At 37.7% G+C, this 19,072-nt stretch overlaps 1 protein-coding gene and 1 long non-coding RNA gene across 6 annotated transcripts in view; one reads left to right on the top strand and one right to left on the bottom strand.

Moving 5' to 3' along the window:
* Yip1d1 (Yip1 domain-containing 1) overlaps positions 1–19,072 on the bottom strand; it is a 148,522-nt gene that overhangs the window by 31,557 nt on the left and 97,893 nt on the right. For 2 of the 4 annotated variants that reach the window (XM_065302526.1, XM_065302527.1), the window contains exon 5: positions 6,499–6,547. The exons of the other annotated variants lie outside the window; for them this stretch is intronic. In XM_065302526.1, coding sequence (XP_065158598.1) covers positions 6,499–6,547 — 49 coding nt within the window. The remainder of the gene's footprint in view (positions 1–6,498; positions 6,548–19,072) is intronic. 4 annotated transcript variants of the gene reach the window in all.
* LOC135792199 (uncharacterized) lies at positions 428–5,286 on the top strand. 2 transcript variants are annotated; one of them, XR_010548215.1, is made up of 6 exons: positions 428–579; positions 631–1,478; positions 1,529–2,728; positions 2,787–3,661; positions 3,722–4,560; positions 4,621–5,286. It is a non-coding gene; the product is annotated as an uncharacterized lncRNA (long non-coding RNA). The 2 variants fall into 2 exon arrangements; XR_010548216.1 differs by lacking the exon at positions 1,529–2,728.

The following is a 19,072-nucleotide window of genomic DNA, read 5'->3' on the forward strand; positions in this document are numbered from 1 at the left end:
TTCTTTCAATCCGCGAGGCAAAAATTGCATACCTTTAACCTTTGAAAAGAACAAAAAAATACATATTCATGATTCAGAAGGAACAAAAAACATTCTAAAAATAAACTCTGAGGGTAACGAACGTTCTGGATTGTCTGTACCCGGGGAGTTAATTTTCATCATTAGCTAATCAGTGCCGATTGCTTCCGAAATTTATCCCCCGGGTGCAAGTGCACACAATCCGATCGAACAATCGGAGTTGTAAATGCTGTGCAGACTGTAGAGTGGCAGGCTAGATTTTGGGTGCTCTAAATTGACGATAACAATTGAGGAATAACATTTCAAATCAACAGAATGAAAAATAACATTTATAATGTAAATTACTGCGAGTGGCATTGGGATAATTTTAGTCAAATATGACAATGAATATACAAAACGATAATTGAGCGAATATCCAAGCGAACAACATCCTGCTTCCTGCTGGCGACTTTATTATTTAAAACACGTCATTTAATCATTAGTTCAAAACGTGTAGCTCACCGAGAAACAAGTAAAATGTATTTACTTAGTGGATTTCTATTTCTCGGAATCATCACCGCCGTAAGTATTTATTTTTGCATTTTGTCATTGGTTTTAAGATAATTTTTATAGAAATGTTCGCAATTATATCATTACCCAATCGGAGAAATAAGTAATGCTAGATTGACGTGCACTAATGATTCCTCTGTAACACCAGAATGTGTCACTAGCTGCGCTTTGGACAAAGCCCACGTGTTAACACCCTCAGGAGATGGAATAAATCCTTATGAATTTGGACCTTTTTATAAAGCATTTGCAGAGGATTGTTTCATTTACAAAGCAAAACCAACTTGTGAGGAGGCAGAAGCTTTCGTTAGGTGTTTCCACAACAAATCAAATGATGCCCCTAAAGCAGTAATGGAAGAGTGTATGAAAGAGTTTCCTCTTGAAAATGTAGAATCAGTTAAAGTAAATGAAGAAGAAATGAGCAAAAATGAAAACTTGGCTTGTTTTGTAGCTTGTGTAAGTGACAAAAGCCACGACTTCACTGACGACGATGAAATTAATTTAGCGGCTGTCAATCCGCACATAAAATTTAAGTTTGATGCTTTTAAAGCTGCTACACAGTGTCAAGAAAAATATAAAGAAGGGAGTAAGTGTCTTAAAAGAGCGAATATTTACATGTGTTTTGTTGCGGCATATGAAAAAGAACAAAGTGCTAGCTATCAACAAAACGTGTAAAATAATACACTTATTATTTGATACGCATGAATTAATTTCATGTAAAACAAAAAAATACCACGATATTGTAATATTCCTATTGTAATAAACACTGAGCAAAACTACATCCTGTTTACTGCTTTAGACTTTCCTATAAAATAGGTGTGATCGTCGAATCATGTTAGTAGATCAACAGAGTAGGCTGTAACACGATGAATTTATTATGTGTTTTACTGCTGTTGAGCATCGCTGTAAATACGGTAAGTTCACTATTTTTGATGACAATCATATTCACAAGTCTTCTTTTTAGAAATGTTCTGATATATTTCGTGATCCAATTTTGGAAATAGCAAAAACCTATGGTATATGTAAAGCTGACACCTCAATAACAGCAGAGTGTAAATTGAGTTGCGCATTGGACAAGGCAAATATGTTAACCTCGTCTGGAAATGCAATTAATCCTTTGGAATTTGGTAACTTTTACAAACCGTCCGCCGAAAGTTGTTTCACTTATAGTGCAAAACCAAATTGTAAGCAAGCAAGTGAATTCATAAGTTGCTTCCGTAACAAATCAATCTCCGCAAACAATGAAGTAGGAACTGAGTGTGGAAAACGGTTTCCAGTCGAAAATATACACTTAATACCGTTGACAGCAGAGGTGTTGGCTAAACATGAAACTATTGCTTGCCGAGTCGCTTGCATTAGTGAAAAATTGCACATGTATACAGATGATGGCAAAATTGATTTATCCTTTATTAATCCACACATTCATTTTGAGTTTAATGCAACTGAAGTTGTTTTAAAATGTGACGAAAATAATAAACAAGAAAGCCAATGTCAAAGAAAAGGAAACATTTATGTATGCGTAAATTATGCATTCCAAAAAGCAAAACACGAATATAATGAAAGAAAAAAGTTGCAAAATAATAAAACCAAAGTATAGCAAACATTAACACCTATCTGAAAAAAATTATACTGCATATTATGATTGTTATATTTGTATCAAACTAAAAGTACCTACTAAAATAATAACCCTACATCCGAATAATTACTATGAATTATATTTATTATATAAAACAGTAATCAGTTTATCAGTGGCGTGTTTTGTATCTTGTGCAATTGACAAAAGCCACGGTTTTTCTGACGACGATGAAATTAATTTAGCGTGTGTCAATCCGTTTGATGCTTTTAAAACTGCAACACAGTGCCAAAAAAATATATAAAGAAGGAAGTAAATGTCTTAAAAGAAAAATACTTTGTTAAAGCATATGAAAAAGAACCAAGTGCTACCTACAAACAAAACGTGAAAAATAATACATTTATTATTTGATATTACAATATTGTAATATTCCTATTAAAATAAACAGGAAAACCACATCCTGTTTACTGGTATCGAATTTCCTATAAAATAGATGTGAACCTCAAATCATGTTAGTAGTTCAACAGAGTAGATTATAACGTGATGAATTTATTGTGTGTGTTACTGCTGTTAAGCATTGCTGTAAAAACGGTAAGTTCAATAGTTTACAATTTTGGTGACAATCAAATACACAAGTCTTTTTTTGTAGGAATGTACTGATTTATTTCATGATCGAATAAATGAAATACGAAGAGCCTATGATGAATGTAACAATGATACCTCAATAACAACAGAGTGTAAAGCCAGTTGTGCATTGGACAAAGTAAATATGTTAACCCCGTCCGGAAATGCAATTAATGCTTCTGAATTCGGCAACTTTTACAAACGGTACGCCAAAAGTTGTTACACTTTTAATGCAAAACCAAATTGTGAGGAAGCAGATGATTTGGTAAAGTGTTACTACAACAAATCAGTCTCCGCAACCTATGAAGCAATAGACGAGTGTAGAAAACGGTTTCCAGTCGCAAATTTGGACTCACTAAAAATGACAGAAGAGGAGTTAGCTAAAAATGAAACTGTTGCTTGTCTAGTTGCTTGCTTTAGCGAAAAAATGCACATGTTTTCAGACGATGGAAAAATTGATTTATCTTTTATCAATCCACACATTGATTTCGAGTTTAATGCAACTGAAGTTGTTTTACAGTGTGATGAAAGTAATAAACAGGAGAACCAATGTCAAAGGAAAGGAAACATTTTTATTTGCGTGGACGATACATTCACAAAAGCAAAACATGAATATTATGAAAGGAAAAGATTAGAAAATAATTAAAACAAATTAAAGCAAATATTAACACCTATCTGATAAAATTATACTGCATATTATTACTAATATGATTGTATTCAACTAACAGTACTTATTCAAATAATAACCCTACATCCGCTTCATTAGTACAATTCATATTTATTATATATAACTGTGATCAGTTATAATTTTAGCAGTTCAACTCAAAAAGTAGGGTAAACCACAACAACAACATGAAGTTATTTAACGTGTTTGTAATATTTTCCATCTTTGCAACTAGTGTAAGTATCGTTATTAATATAATTAACAATATAATTAAATAAAAACAATACGTGTCCTAGTATTCAGACCTATTTTATGACCCAATCAACGAAATGCGAGAAGCTCGATCAAAATGCACTGAAGATGCATCATTGACACCAGAATGTCACACGAGCTGTGTTTTGGAAAAAACCAACATGTTAACACCATCAGGAGATGCAATCAACACTAATAAATTTACAAAATTTTACAAACAATACGCAGAAAGCTGTTTTACATTCAAATCAAAACCAACTTGTGAGGAAGCTGATATATTCGCTAAATGCTACTACAACAAAACAAAGCAAGCAAAAGATGATACTATGAAGGAATGTCTGCGGCAATATCCACAAGAAAATCCACATGTAATAGCCCTATCTGAAGAAATGATAGCCAAAGATGAGAATCTTGCTTGTTTCACAACAAAATTGACCTAGCGTCTATCAATCCGGATAATAATTTTGAGTGTGATGCAGAGGAACTTATTGCAAAGTGTGAAAAACGTAATAAACAAGAAAGTATGTGTCAGAGAAAAGCAATGACATTCATGTGTTTCTATACATATTATTACGCAGTTAAACAACGTCAATACTAGTGGTAAAATAAATTTTAAAATAAATAATTAACAATAAATTCCATTTAACACTTCGCACTTATAGTGAAATAATAAAATGTTTGTTTTTTGTTCACCACGATAAACTTTATTGCATTGTTACACACAGATTAATTGGCAGAACAACACCGCATCCTGTTTCCTGTTAGAATTTTATAACAAATGAAATATTAACAAGTTTCGCTAGTTCAGTTATATTGCAGCAGTGTTCATAACAAGATGAAATTGTATCATGGAATTTTAATATTTGCTGGCTTTGCCAGTATCGTAAGTAAATTAAAAACGAAATAAAAAAGCATTACTAACATTTATCATTTATATTTCCAGCACTGTTCTCAATTAATATATTCACCGATGATTGAAATTCAAAGAGCTCGATTAATTTGCGCTAATGACTCGTCTATTACACCAGAATGTAATTGTCTATGCGCGCTTGAAAATTCCAACATGTTGACACCTGCTGGTGATGCAATCAATCCTGATAAAATTGGGAAAGTCTATACAAAATACGCTGCCAGTTGTTTTAATTTGACTGCAAAACCAAGTTGTGATGAAGCTGAACAATTTGTTAATTGTTTCCTGAACAGTGCAAGAAAAGAGTCTCCACAAGAATGCTCGAAACAATTTAAAGTTAGTGATTTAAAATCAATCACAATGTCGGATGATGGAATGGTAACAAATGAAAATGAAGCTTGTTTTGCATCTTGCATCGCAGACAAAGTGTATGCGTTTAATGATGATGATACAATTGACTTGGCTTTTGCTAATCCACATTTGGATTTTAAGTTTAACACACGTGACGTTGCTTCAAAATGTGAAGAAACTTACAAACAACGTGGTAGTAAATGTCAGATACAAGCAAGTATTTTCATATGTTTGTTAACGGCTTTCGAAAAAGTTCAGAGTGAATATTTTATAAAAATGGAAAAAATGCATAATAATCCTTAAAGATTGAAAAATAACATTGATAATAAAATGGAAGCATTGCAAAAATTTGTATAGAAAAAATGTGTTTGTCCTTTTGCAGTTTTATTCGCTCTACAGTCGACACCGACTCAAAAAGTCGTTCCGCGGTACTTTATTGCAATATTCGCATCCACATTCGCAATTGCCGAAGCGCTGAGGTCGGTTCGCCGCTCATATCGCGATGGCCATAAGAGTAGAGTCTGCAAAAGTTGAGAACTAAAGCGCTCCGCGTCGGAAGCTCGAATGTTGTTCCGTCGCGACACTATCGCCGCCCCGTGAAAGTGCGCAGGCGGCCGTTTCGTCGTCCCGTACGACAAACTTGTGCAACTCGGTTAAAGTCACCGCCGTAAGATCATAAACTCTTATTACACTTTTCGGCTCAATTTTATATTACACGCCCGCCGAAATCGTAAAAGCGACTTTTCCTCACTCGTCAAAATTCAATTTTCATCCACCTAGGTTCAATTAACTCACCACCAGTCGTTTAGTTGAGCTCTCACTTAAAATCAATGATAAATTAACACGCTTTCTATCAGTGCGTGTACACATGTAATTGTGAATAATTAATAGAGCCTAAATTAACACCACTTAATTAACGTAAGCGTCGATTTAAAATAAAAACATCAATGGTGCTGACTAATCGTTAACAGCGACGGCCGGTGGGCTGTAAAAGAGCAATTAAGTCGGCGACATTAACACTTGCAACGAAATTGTTTCCTTGCTTTCCGGCCGTAATGATTTAGTTACGAGGAATGAGCTGGGCTGAAAAGAACAGCAGCGCCTTGGGTAGTAGGTAGGCGCGTATGCAAGTTAATGACTTATCGATTTCCAATTACGGAGGCCACGACTGAAGTGCCCCGACATGCCCACAATGGACGCCGGTGCAAACACAAAGTCCGCAATAATAATACCGACAAACAAACACGTTTAATCCATTCCTGTTTGCTTGCCGCACGCTTGATTGTGATATATGTCAACTCGGTGTGCCCGGCGCCTCCGCCTCCGTCATTCAATAGTACAAACTAATTTTTATTCGTTACAGCCACATTTGCCTACTATTTTTATCTTCATTTTTGACATAAATGTATATATCACAAATGCATATGTCACTAGTTACAAGTGCTCACTTATTAATACTTAGTTTCTTCAGTAGGAACTAAGTTTAGAGTAAGTTTGGACTGCGTTCAGTTGAAACTTCACCGCTGCTCTTATTTATTTACTCATACTTTATTTACTCACTTGAGTTTTGCCTTTTACCATCAAAGCGAAGCGGAAAATCGGAACTCACCTGGAAATAAAATAATCAATAAGAATTAAACATTAAAATCGCCATTACGAGAAGAAGTCCGTAAAAAAAGGAACGGAAAATAAAATATATACTAAATATAAACATAAATACATCAGTTTGTTATAAAAAAAGCAACTAAAATATATATTTTTATTTTTTACCACGAAAACATTTTAATATTTAAGTTTGCGTGCGTGAAATGTTTGACATTTCATTTATTCACAGGCGCATGCAAATACTTGATTTTCCCAATTCTGATGAAAATAGGAAAACTTTTCGATCAAAAAGTTCATCGCCATGTAATATTGGTAGGTATGTGTCACTTCGATCATGCGTACCGGAAGTTAACATACTCTTCAAACATGTCACCACGACCACCACAATAAAAATGTGAATTCGATCACAAACTATAAACTATAAACTCAATACGTGTAGTTTGCACATTTACATCAGGTACAACCGTAAATATATACGTGCCATCGTAATTTATTTACGCCATGTCTAAAAACAATGTTTGCAATGAAATTAAACGCTTCACAAAGGATTCATTCCACGATTAAAGAATATCCAATATTTACACGCATGCAAACGCTTAAAACGAAAATAAAAAAAAAGTGAAACGAGACGCGTTTTGCTAGACTCCGACCAGCGCAGCATGTCTCGTCGTCGCTAAATGACAAACAAATAATAAATATTTACATTCGAGCTCGCGAGACACGCTCGCGCTTATATGAAGAGCAAACAGCAAATTAAATCGAAATCCATTTTACGTATGTACATACTTACGCTCTATTTCGTATGCATCACGAATCATTTCCTATTTGAGATGTCAGCAAAACATATAAATATTAGATGCCTAGTTCTGCATTACACAATACGGTCGGTATAATTGCAGTAATTGCGGTTTATTATTAGACCAAACGGTGATTATGCGCTCTTTGAGTGACCTTTACGAATATTGAATTTTATCACGCCCGGCACTAACAACGTGCAGCTTAAGCCCAAGCCACAGAGTTGAATCTAATAATATAACATGGGAAAGGTGGAAACCGCCGCGAATTGCACATTTATTACGAGTAACGGGTTACACAAATAACTCGTCACGTTTTATGCATCAGATAAATACTCGGCACTCCGTTCGAATTGTGATGGCAGCTCGTTTCGGTCAGTCAGTCAGTCTACAATTAAAAAGGTTATATTTCAGTAATATAATACTTTTCAAAATATTACCGAACAGCATAGGCATTATGTTATTTTTAAAAATGTGAAAGTTGTAAAATATCAATTTGCATTTATATGATTTTTTTCTGCGCCGTGATAAACTCCTCTGTAAATTGAATTTGAAAACAACAACGGCGGCGATTAAATGCGGTCGAATATATGAATATGATTGGGCGCGTAGAAAGAGTTCATGATTGCGTGCGGTTTACTGTGTGGAGCTTTGCGAGGGTGGAAAATTGCGCACGACAACGCACGATCAATCTACCACTTTGGACACTCGAGAACTCCGATTGATCTTCCTATCTTAATTGTAATGTTAAAAATCTATTTTTTTACATCACGTGCAGCAATTAAACATTCTCAACTGCAACTGAGTATAAATAACTGACAGTTTTATATAATTACTTGACATTTTATTTTTGTAATATTCAAGTATAAAATGTAGTATTCTATTAAAGGATAATAATATCCTTTATTGTGTATAATAAAATATTTGTTGGATTATTTAAGATACAAAACACTGTATATAAAATAATATCACACATGTGGCGTTGGAAAAAAAATGCAGAAAAACATTTGCGGAAAAGTGGAAACCAAACACTCGTATTTACATAGCTACCTTTTGGGAATTGCTAACTCCGCAGCGACAAGTCCGAAGCATAAAAGTGATACACGACCTTAACTTGCGGAGGAGGACGAGGAGTGGCAAAAAAAAGCTCGGCAGGGCAAAACGGCCCGAAAAGAGAAAAGCAACTGCCGACCGCCAAAACACCGATATAATACAGCATTTATATACCGATGTCATTTCGTCGCCGCACACATTTCGCCCCTTTTCAGTTTCTTGCTGACTACACACTACAATGGCCGCGCGGCGCTTGTTTAGCGCCCGAGCAAATGGTTTTTTGCACCTTTCGCTTTTTTTGCGCGCGCTGCCGCTGTCAGGCGTTTTTTTTTTGTTCATAAACTTAGCCGCAAGTCCTTTGCGACAAAGCAAAGCAACGACATTAAGAACAAAGAATCGATTATTACATAAGTGTGTGAACTGTGACAAGAAAAAGCGAACGGAAGTAAAAAGTTTAAGCAATACACACACAATAATTACAGAGTTCATTACACATTGAGTGATTTATAGTTGCATTATTTTCAGCGTCTGGAATAAAAGCTAATAAAGCGTGGCGCTGTTAATAAATCCCAACCCGGAAAAGTGGCTAAGATGCCGTTTGCGAATAAAAACCAAATAAATGCATCATCAAAAAGAAATAAAAGGGCGCGCGGCGTACTGCCAAACCCATTGCCGTATACCATCGAAATCGAGGCCCTGGCGAAGTAAAAAACCACGCACAAAAACTAAGCCAGAACAAAGCATCAAGCACCAGCAGCCACTAGACACCGTACGGTACACTCGCTCGAGTGAGCTGCTCTCGAAAATTCTGCAACACAAAGGCAAGACTTTGGCTTCAACTGCTTCCCTGCAGGCACCCCACTGCTGGCGTTGCCAGGATTCGGGAAGACCGTTAATTCGCCGAATATATCATTTACATTTACTGTTTTATTATTCAAAATAAAGCACATTCACGCGCGCGCGTTCCAACTCGCCCCCGATCGGTGGAAAGCTGCTCAAGAGTGGAACATAAACAGGAACGGCTCCTCCACCACAGAGAATACACAATAGAAAAAACAATTTCCAAAGAATAAACGCGTATTAACTCTACTGTTAAATGATTGAGTTAATTCTCTCTTTTTTAATAAACTTGATATTTTATTATGAATATTATTGAATACAAAAGAGCTTTATACCGTAATTTAGCCGTATTCAAAACTGACACCATGGAAATTCAAATTCTAAACATTTCAAGTTAATGAATTATTTACAACACGTGCATTTTCCATTCTCGGACTCATCCCTCATATACATTCGATTTTCATCATGACATATTATACATCAAACAAAATGAAAAGGTGCAAATAATTTTAAAAGGGTTAAAATTTAATTATTTATTTATTTAAATTTCGCAACACTTTGTATAAGCAATTCAGTGCAGACATGCCGTGGCACATCGGAAAATTTGCAGAGGGCGCGGTGAAGTTTTGAATAAATTGGTTCACTTCCTAAACTAATATTACTTCCTCGTCAAAGTCCGCACGGGAGGCGGGTGGAGGCGGCCCGTGGTGGTGGCATCATTGCCAGCCTCAGCCATCGATAGCGTCGAAACCTATAAGCAACGCACGAACTCGTCCCGAAGCCGCAGGAGTTTACCCATATTCACGAACAACTAGCCTGCCGTTGGTGTTTGTGTGGTGGAGGTGGACGAAAACGAACACGACGCCGACTTTGCCGAACAAATTCCGATACCGTGACCAGCGAAGAATGCGAGTTACAAATATTAATGACATCCAATATTTTCTAATACCAGCGGCGGCGGTGGAGGCACGCCGGCAAAACCGACGATTTGTTTTTCTCGGCTCATTTATAATCATCTATTTACAATGGCAGCGCCGCTCAAGGTTGCGTCGTGCGCTGATTGCCAGTGTTCATCAATATCCGCAATCATTTACTGACTTTGTCGATACATCAAATTCAGACCCTTTTTCGAAACGTGAAAATTTCGTGTTAATGTTTTCCTCTCTCACAAGTCATCGCAAATGTATTTTAATAAAATGAACATCACGGTCGAAGCTAAGTGAGGGAATAAGGGGATGTATGTATGCATATATGTTTTGCAGGAAGCAAAGAAGACACGAAGCGACGGAGATGTTCGACGAACGTTCGACGTTCAGCTTTTTGCGAGGAGCGCGCGGCTGCAGCAAACGAGCAAGTAATGCGCGCGTTTTCCAACATCGTTTCCAACGAGGCCAAAGCAGTCTAGTTCCATAACCACCTCACATTCATATACAGATATACACAATGCTGCAGCTGGAGGTAGCACCATCGTTGTTTCCATTTACTTGCACCACACCATCTACGCCCAAGTGTTATTGCAACCGATAGCAACCCCAAAAACCTTTCCAACTAGGTACTAATGTGTTATTTATGACCTTGGATTGGATTATTATCATTTTTGCAAACGAGTTGTCTGACAAGCACACAAAATCAATGAAAGCAATTTGCGTATAAATAGTGTAACGCTGCCAGGTCGACAATGGCCTTCATTCATATTCATCGGTGTAAATCGGCGCTAGCCACTCGATAATAGAATAGGTGCGAGAGACGTGCACCAGCGGTGTCTAGACGCATTATTCTGCTTTATCGCGAGTGGTTATCGAATCGATAAACGTTTTCAAGTCGCCTTAATTTATTGCATCCATCAGCGCATAATGCAGACCAAGTTATTATAATGCATTAATCCTCTCCGGTTGAACGCCTGAATTTTCCACTCGCTTAACGCGAACAAAGAAACAATACGCACAAAAGCATATTTTGTCTGTTTTACGTAATTCCCAACACTAATAGCAAATATATCCGAGCGTGTGCGGTTGTATAAAAAAAAAAGACACCACCACACGAATTGCGGTCCAGAGGTCCTGAGGTCCACATGTGCGGCTTATGCGTCTCCAACGTCCGTAATGAGATAAACGCATGATGGGCGAACAGGGTTCGCATATAATTGGATATTATCCCGCAGCTGATGTACCGTTCGCTCCCGGCGCGCCCGGCGCCTCCACCGCGCCGACGGCTCTTTAAAAAGCTCCAGAGATTTCGCCCCGCGCCATTCGCTCAGCTGTGTGTTATCCATTGTTATGTTCGCAGCTCCGCCGGTCGTTAAAGTCCGCTTAATAAGTTACAAAATAATTTTTGCATTTAATACGCGCCTCGTTATGCATATTTTTATGTGTTCCAGCGGTTTTTATTGCGCGACTGTCGTTGGTATGTTGCATTTCACGCTTTGGCGGGCGGCGGAATATTGTCCAGCTGAACTTCCTGTGTGCAATGCAGCAAATTTTCGGATTGAAAAAGAAAATGGAGGCAAAACAAGTCGACAAATTATACTTAATAAACAATCAGCTTTACGATGGCCATGGTACGGCAGTGTAAAGAGGGTGGGTTTTAGCGCCGGAGGGCTGTATCGTATGAAAATTTGCATTTTGCTTTGTAAGTGAAAATTTACAAGTGCTGGTTGCATAAATAATTTTTGTCAAGGTACAAAACATATACAACCTAATCACATCAACAGATAAACACAAAAATACTATAATATTCTCTATGTCACAGAAAACATCCACAAAAATTATATTAAATTTTATTTTGTTTTTAAACATAAATAAATTAAAATTTTAAATTAAGTGATTAAAACATACTGTATGAGAATAAAATGTAGTTGAAGTTTATTTCGTGTGGCCTCGCCGATTTCGACATGATGGTGTTTTTGATTGCCATTATCCTTGATTGCTTTGCGTGGAAAATTTGCATACCTTTGGGTAATCTCCGCGCACTTTATCCTCATTAATTTTAAACAAAGCCGCAGAACATGTTTTATTTATGATTTATTTATATTCCTTTAAAAATGTTTTATTTGTGAACCACTCAAAAACATCAGGGTATGGTACACATGTAAATATTCACATTCACAAACGCCGCCCAAGGCTAAGTAATGTCAGCCATTAGATGACGAGATGGAAAAAAATACATTTCGATTAGTGCACGTTCGAGGAAGTGGAAATCGATAGGCGCAACGAATGCGACAGGCATGTTCGATGGTGACGGTGTACATGTACCTACAGCATCAGCATCACCAAGGGGGAGAGATAATGCCGACACGTCGACGTACCTGAACATATGTAAATGTTTCCAGCTACATACGCAGCTACCCTAGTGCATTCTTCATGTTCGTTTGGCGTACATGCTATAGAACACACTGGTGCATGTTGTATAAAAATATGACTGATATTTAAATTTCCGCATGGTATAATCACCATATGTCATATTCTGATAACTTGCACCCTTATTGCAGGTTCACCTTTTTAAGAAATGTAGCGTATTTTTTACCACGCTCCCTTGTCGAGGGGTGAAGACTGCCAACACGTGGCGATAATAAGATGTCGTCTTAGAACCGTAATGGAGATATAAGTGTATCGTTATTAATCTATCTTCAGCACGAGAGAGCTACCCTCGCGTTCCTTGCTTCACGCTTCGTAAAATCACCACAAAGAACTGGCACGACATTCAGCTACACCTCGTCGCTTGACAAACATATTCTTTTTGTAAAAATATATTCATTTTTAAATAGAAATATATAAAATTTAAATGTAAATTGATTGATAGATATAAATATTTATTTATGTCAGAAAATGCAAATTTCTACGTTCGAGTAGCAGAATCGCAATCAATAGTCATCGCCAGCGATTTATTTAAAAGTGGTGATCATTTTTATCCAACGCTTGATTTAGCATGGCTGCTCTCGATGCCGACGCTATATATTTCCTTTCTACAATTGCTTTTTCGGTATAATCAATTGCACTCGCCTCGGCGTCGCGGCTTCCTTTTTCTGCGCCCGCGTGCGCGCGCGCAACAACCGAGAGAATAATACAAACGCCATCCACCGCCGCCACCGCCACCATCGTCAATAACTAAAGCACATACCATTCGACGGCTGCTGGTGTGCACACCACTTTTAATGCGATGATTTGTGCCTCTTTCCAACATTGCCCGGCGCCTTCACCGAGCGAAACGCTTGTTTTTAAACTCTTTTATTTTCACAAGTTATAAATTGCAATATGCTTCTGACTAAAACTACCTGACATAAAAAATATTAAACTTTGGAATAAAATTGAATTTATCAAAAGTTAAACTTGTTTTGTTAATTGACAGATAAAATTCTGGTCAAAAATGATGACAATCTTGTAGATGAGACAAAACAGCGGAATTCAGATATTTTCCTTGTGCCACTCCCAAGTTGACGTTTAAGTTTCGGACGGACGGCGCCGACAACGCAGCGATTTAAGGCCCCCGGACAGCAGGGTTTCCCCCCCGGAGCATACCGGAACTCGCAGATATGATAAATGGGCCTGGTGTACACATAGTGTTCCGCTTGTTCGCGCGTCTCAGAACGCGCCTCTCCGCTCGTACATCTAAATTCGTTGGCTTTTGTGGACGAGAGTTTGTGGCAAATCACGAGTCGCCAGACGCGCACACATACAAGTGCACAAATTTCGCCTCACCAACACATTTTGACACCCTCGCGTCAAAACGCGCGCGCGCGCGCACGTTTTGTATAAAGTGAACAAACGCGTACGAAAACACGAAATCCCCGAGTCCTCGAAAGTTGCTGCCGGGGCGGATGCGCGCCCGCGCTCCTCAAACAAACAGCACCAACTTTTCGCGTCCCTAATGAAAACCACACACTGATTTTTCGCCCTCCCGCGCCCGCAAATGTACTCACGCAAATAAACTCACCGCGTGTGTATACGTAAATCATTTTACGCAAATTGTACGCAATCAAACACGATAAACAAGCCAACAATTATACAAACAAAAAAACGTGTATTTAACATTTTATCAAAGTACTAATTAAATTTTAAATTTTCAGGCGGAATTATTTTATAGGTCAATGTTGGTCATCGACTTGCAAAATGGGATTTTCAACTCGGGCAGCACATAAATTATATGGTGCTCGATGTATCGTGGTTCGTATCGTGCCAAATTGAAAATTTGTCAAACGAAATTGAAACTATCTTGCATCTCACAAAACAATCACCATCGACCGATAATCGTATTGCGTATTTGCCTGCCAAACTGCCGGGCTGCTACTGGCCACATTATTATAATTTGTTGTCGGTGCAAATTTATCGACGTCGGCTTATCTTATAATATATCATGGACATGATTATCAATAAACAGGGTCTCTCGTGTGTAATTGATTGGATTCCGGCATTTGCGTACCACAAGCTGTATTCCCACACATGTGTGTATATCATGTACTGTGTGTATCTTTAAAAATTAGTATTACTTGATGAGAATTTCAATTAACACAGTAATATAATTGAACTTTTGAAAAATATTTCGAAATTCGTATAGGAAATTAAGATATAAGTTGAGATAAAAATTGATTTTAAGTAATAATTTCTGGTTTTTATATTATGTATCTGTACAATATGCATGAATCAAAACGATTGCAATGCAAATTTGGAGAATCGTTTCAAGTTGAATGTGCGTGTGAAGGCGCCGGGCATGCTCGCAATCATATAGAATAAATGAAATATAATACTATGACGGAATCAAAGTCTTTTTGCTGCAGTATAAACATAAACATAATTAGCAGTAAAAGTCCAAACTGTAAGTTCATCCAATTAGCAACATCTCTGACGCTAACTTTAATTTTTTCTTAAAGTTGAATAGAACATTAAAATGTCGTCCAAAAATAAGCAAAGAAAAAACGCAAAATGAGAATGAAAACTATGAGCGCATAACTAGAAAGAAAACTGTATTCGTAAGTTTTGTTAAAACAATTAAAATGCGCCGTGCACGCCTTGCAGGCGCAAAAAGCTTCGGTGCGCAAGCAGAAAAGAAAAGCAGAAATGCATAAGTAAGAGTAAGCGCAAGAGATGAAAAAGTTACAAAAGATTCTTAATTAAAATTATGAATTATGCATTCGGTAATTAAATATTTCTCCTTTTCTGCAAGACAGCAAGATGGCGAGATGCTGCGCGTACTCGTATTTCACGCCGTTGTGTTCTTCTTCCTATTTTTGCATACCAACACCAACCGAAAAACATTTTCCAACAATAATTACAAAATATATTTTTAGTTTCAATTTGGGTCATCAGCTTATTTTAAAATTTTAATAACCAGGATGAACACGAGTATACTATTACAGTGACGTCATAATTTAATATTGCGCGTTGTGTGTCTGTACGTGCCCGGCGCCTCCACCGTCTCGCCTTTTAATGCAAACGCGTCATCCGCTCGATGCCTTTTTGTGCCTTTAAGTGGAAGATAACACGTAAGCAGAAACGCTCGTAAATCGTTATCGGCGGCACAATTGCATTATTAAAACTTTATATCTTCACTGTGCATTTGCAGATTTATTAATTTCGTCGTGCCGACAATTTCCCGACTCGCTACCGACGCTGCGCAGTCAACTTCGGTGCTAAGCAACGCAGAAAAAATTAAATCCTCGAAAGGATAATCTGACGGGAAACATTTTAAATATTCGACGAAACACCCGAACGCTTCAATATTTAATCCAACATGATGCTATTCCATCTTCATAAGGGTTTTTGTTCGGATTCGTTCGAGTATGACGCAAAATTTAATTATCGGAGGGTATTCGCAGGTTTTTGGCAGAGGGGTTTGTCTCTAAGCGTGCAGTTTGCTTGCGCGGCACGCTGAAGTAGTGTAGAAGTTTTCGAAACGAAGCATAGAAGAATAAGAGGGGGTTGCGTGCAAGAGGGCGCTGAGAGCAAATGAATAAAAGCATACTTAGTCGGGCGGCTTAAAGTATTGTGTCGGGAAATCCGGCAATAAAATTGATTTCGAATACCCAATCGTCGGACTCAACAAATTTATTATATCGTCGACCCTTACGAGTTTCCACTCTTCTAGTAGTCTTTTGTTTCCACACGGGGATGAAAAATCTAGTCTAGACATAAAAGTTTTTACTCATGTAATATTTTCAAGGGTTAAAAAACGCAAAGTAATTTTCTAATTTAAATAACAAATAAAGCCAGCCATCAGCGGATTAGTGTCTGAAACATGCGTTCCGCTAACAAGGGTTGAGTCATCGGGCGAAGAAAACTGCGTCCGGCGTTAGGGGCTGTAAAGGGACTCAACACTGCGTGAATGCTGCGACAGGGATGTTTCCGAAGCAAATGAGCGTGTGCGCATCCAAACACCCCCGGCAAAACAGGGGGTTGCTAATATCAAGAAAGAGGGCCAGAGACCAAAACGATTGATGCGACTACACAAACACGCTTCACATAATTTCCGCATCGAATTAGATGACGTCATGAGCAAAACAAAATATTAAAAAAAGAGAAAATAAAAAAAACATCCCGAAATTTTAATTACAACGTCAACATTTGTTCACAATTAAACTAATTTCTTGTCGGAAAATATAAGATGATAATAATCTGTTTACTCTTTTTATTGAATTGATGGCACATCGCAACAACCCTTTATGCAAAAGAGGCGCTCGTAAAAAAAAGGAAACCACGCCAACGGCAACGGTAACAACGCGCATTACCGATATTAAAATTCCAAAAACGACATAAACGTTGTCAATAGAATATTCGTCGGCAATTTTTATTCGCATCGCGTGCCGGCTGCTTGTAACCATCGACGCGCCGCGCGCTGATGGTTTTCATCCCACGCGCGCGCCACGAACCACCCCCACAGCTCGATACCATCGTACACAAGTACAACACGACGTATCAATGAGCTTCGGGAATACGAATGCGGAACAGCCAAATAAAATCTGAATAAAAAAAGTTCTCGTCATTTTTACAACCCTGTTACAACCCTAATTCAACACCAAACGGTGGCAAACCTTCAATAATAAAAAACACACATCCCAACATACAAATAAAATTGCTCGTAATTAAAAAACTAATTAGAAGAGGTGAGTTTGCTAAATTTCCATGAATTTTTAAAAGAATTTGGTAAAAAAAACACTAAATGAGATTACTGGACGTTGGAACCATTTGAATTGGAGTTAAACTACGACTCGGTTTAATTGACACATCGAATCAATAGTAAAATTTACATTTTCGAGTAGCAGTAACTATTCACCCTATTCTAATTCTAAAAACTAAGTAAAAAAACAAATTTCGATCCAGAGTTAAGAAAAAACACTAAAACTTTGTCGAATTCAGTAAATATTGTCAATTACGGCAATCAAAACATGTACCCTCTTATTTGGAGCTAGTTTCGATGTAGTTTTGGCCCGTGTCAAATTATAGTAATCAAATCAGACGCACGCCATCGACCAATTTGTCTCACTTATGCGCGAGTTTGATCTGCGGGCGCAAAACGCACTCGATATGTTTTTACGACAACTAAATAATAACAACTGCGGTTTAATATAGCCATATATTAGTCGATAGCGGATCGCAAAATGGTGCGCAAAACGAGCATGCATGCGAATCGCCAAACAAAAATTAATTTCGCACGCGGTATGTACATATAATATATGTGCTGGGGTTTTGCATGGCTGCGTTTTATTTTTCAATAAAAGCCCGACTAGTATATTATTAAAAGCTTTTTGCGTTATTAATTTACACATATGTTTGGATCAAAATGTTTGACGTCATCGTATTCTCCTGAAAAGGCTGCAGACATTTTTATATTTTGAATAGTTCCATGCGGAAATGATCAAAGAAATTATTTAGGGTGAATACTGACATTAGGGTAACTAATGCTCGTCTATTTGATAAGTTGCCATTAATCTTGCACAACGGGTATGCACACGACGAATGCTATAGAAGATTCCGCCCCGGAATAGCCGGATGCACAATCGCATCATAAATCTCACTGCTCCATTTTTGTCATCTATCATGATTCTAAATAAAACCCTGTTTGTGTTTATCTGCAAGTTGCAGTAAACTGTTTACGCACTAATTATTCAATACCCTCGAAGCGAGAAAAGGAAGAATAAAACTTTGGACATTGGACGTCCGATTGGAATTTAATAGAGAATACTCTACCGCAGAGTGCGCAAACTCGACGTCGACGGTGACGTCCGAGATTGCTTTTTCGAGCTTTCGACTTGCTCCATTCTTCGTCGATGAGCATTTCCGTTTTGCGTAAACTGCGGCGCACATTCCAGGGCCAAGCTTAAGAAATTTAATTAAAAAAGTAAAAACATATCGGCATCTGCAAAAAACGTGCGCACTGGAAGCCGATACACGATACTCGAGCAACTTCCAACAACAACAACAACAGCGGCAGCATGAACAAATTGGAATACTTTTACCGTATTGTTCATTGTGTGCGCGATGTGTACTCGTGCACGCGTCGTTTCATTGTTTCGCTACACGTCTTCCCAGAAGAGCAGCGGCCATTATCCGCGTCGCGTAGTATTTCCGCATCCGAGATCCAAGTTATTCCGCGCGGTACAGACTTAGACTTTTATTACTTTCTCATCGGTCACAGGTTAAACAGCGTGTAATTTTGATTCGCACTTTTATAATTAAAGAATAAAAAAATGTTAAAAATTAAAAAATTTCCAATATACACATAATGTTTTTATATTGAGGTGAATGCGCTCCACCAACCGACAAATTGATTTCGTAACTATAATACAATGCTGTGTAATGTTTTTTTTTTGCCGATAGGTTTTAAAGCACGAGTAATTCCCTCTCTTGCGTCGG

This window comes from Atheta coriaria, unplaced genomic scaffold (genome assembly GCF_025399875.1).
Source record: "Atheta coriaria isolate IRGN ID8LTWV9N9 unplaced genomic scaffold, Caltech_Dcor_3.1 hic_scaffold_5_pilon, whole genome shotgun sequence".
Lineage (NCBI taxonomy): Eukaryota > Metazoa > Arthropoda > Insecta > Coleoptera > Staphylinidae > Dalotia > Dalotia coriaria.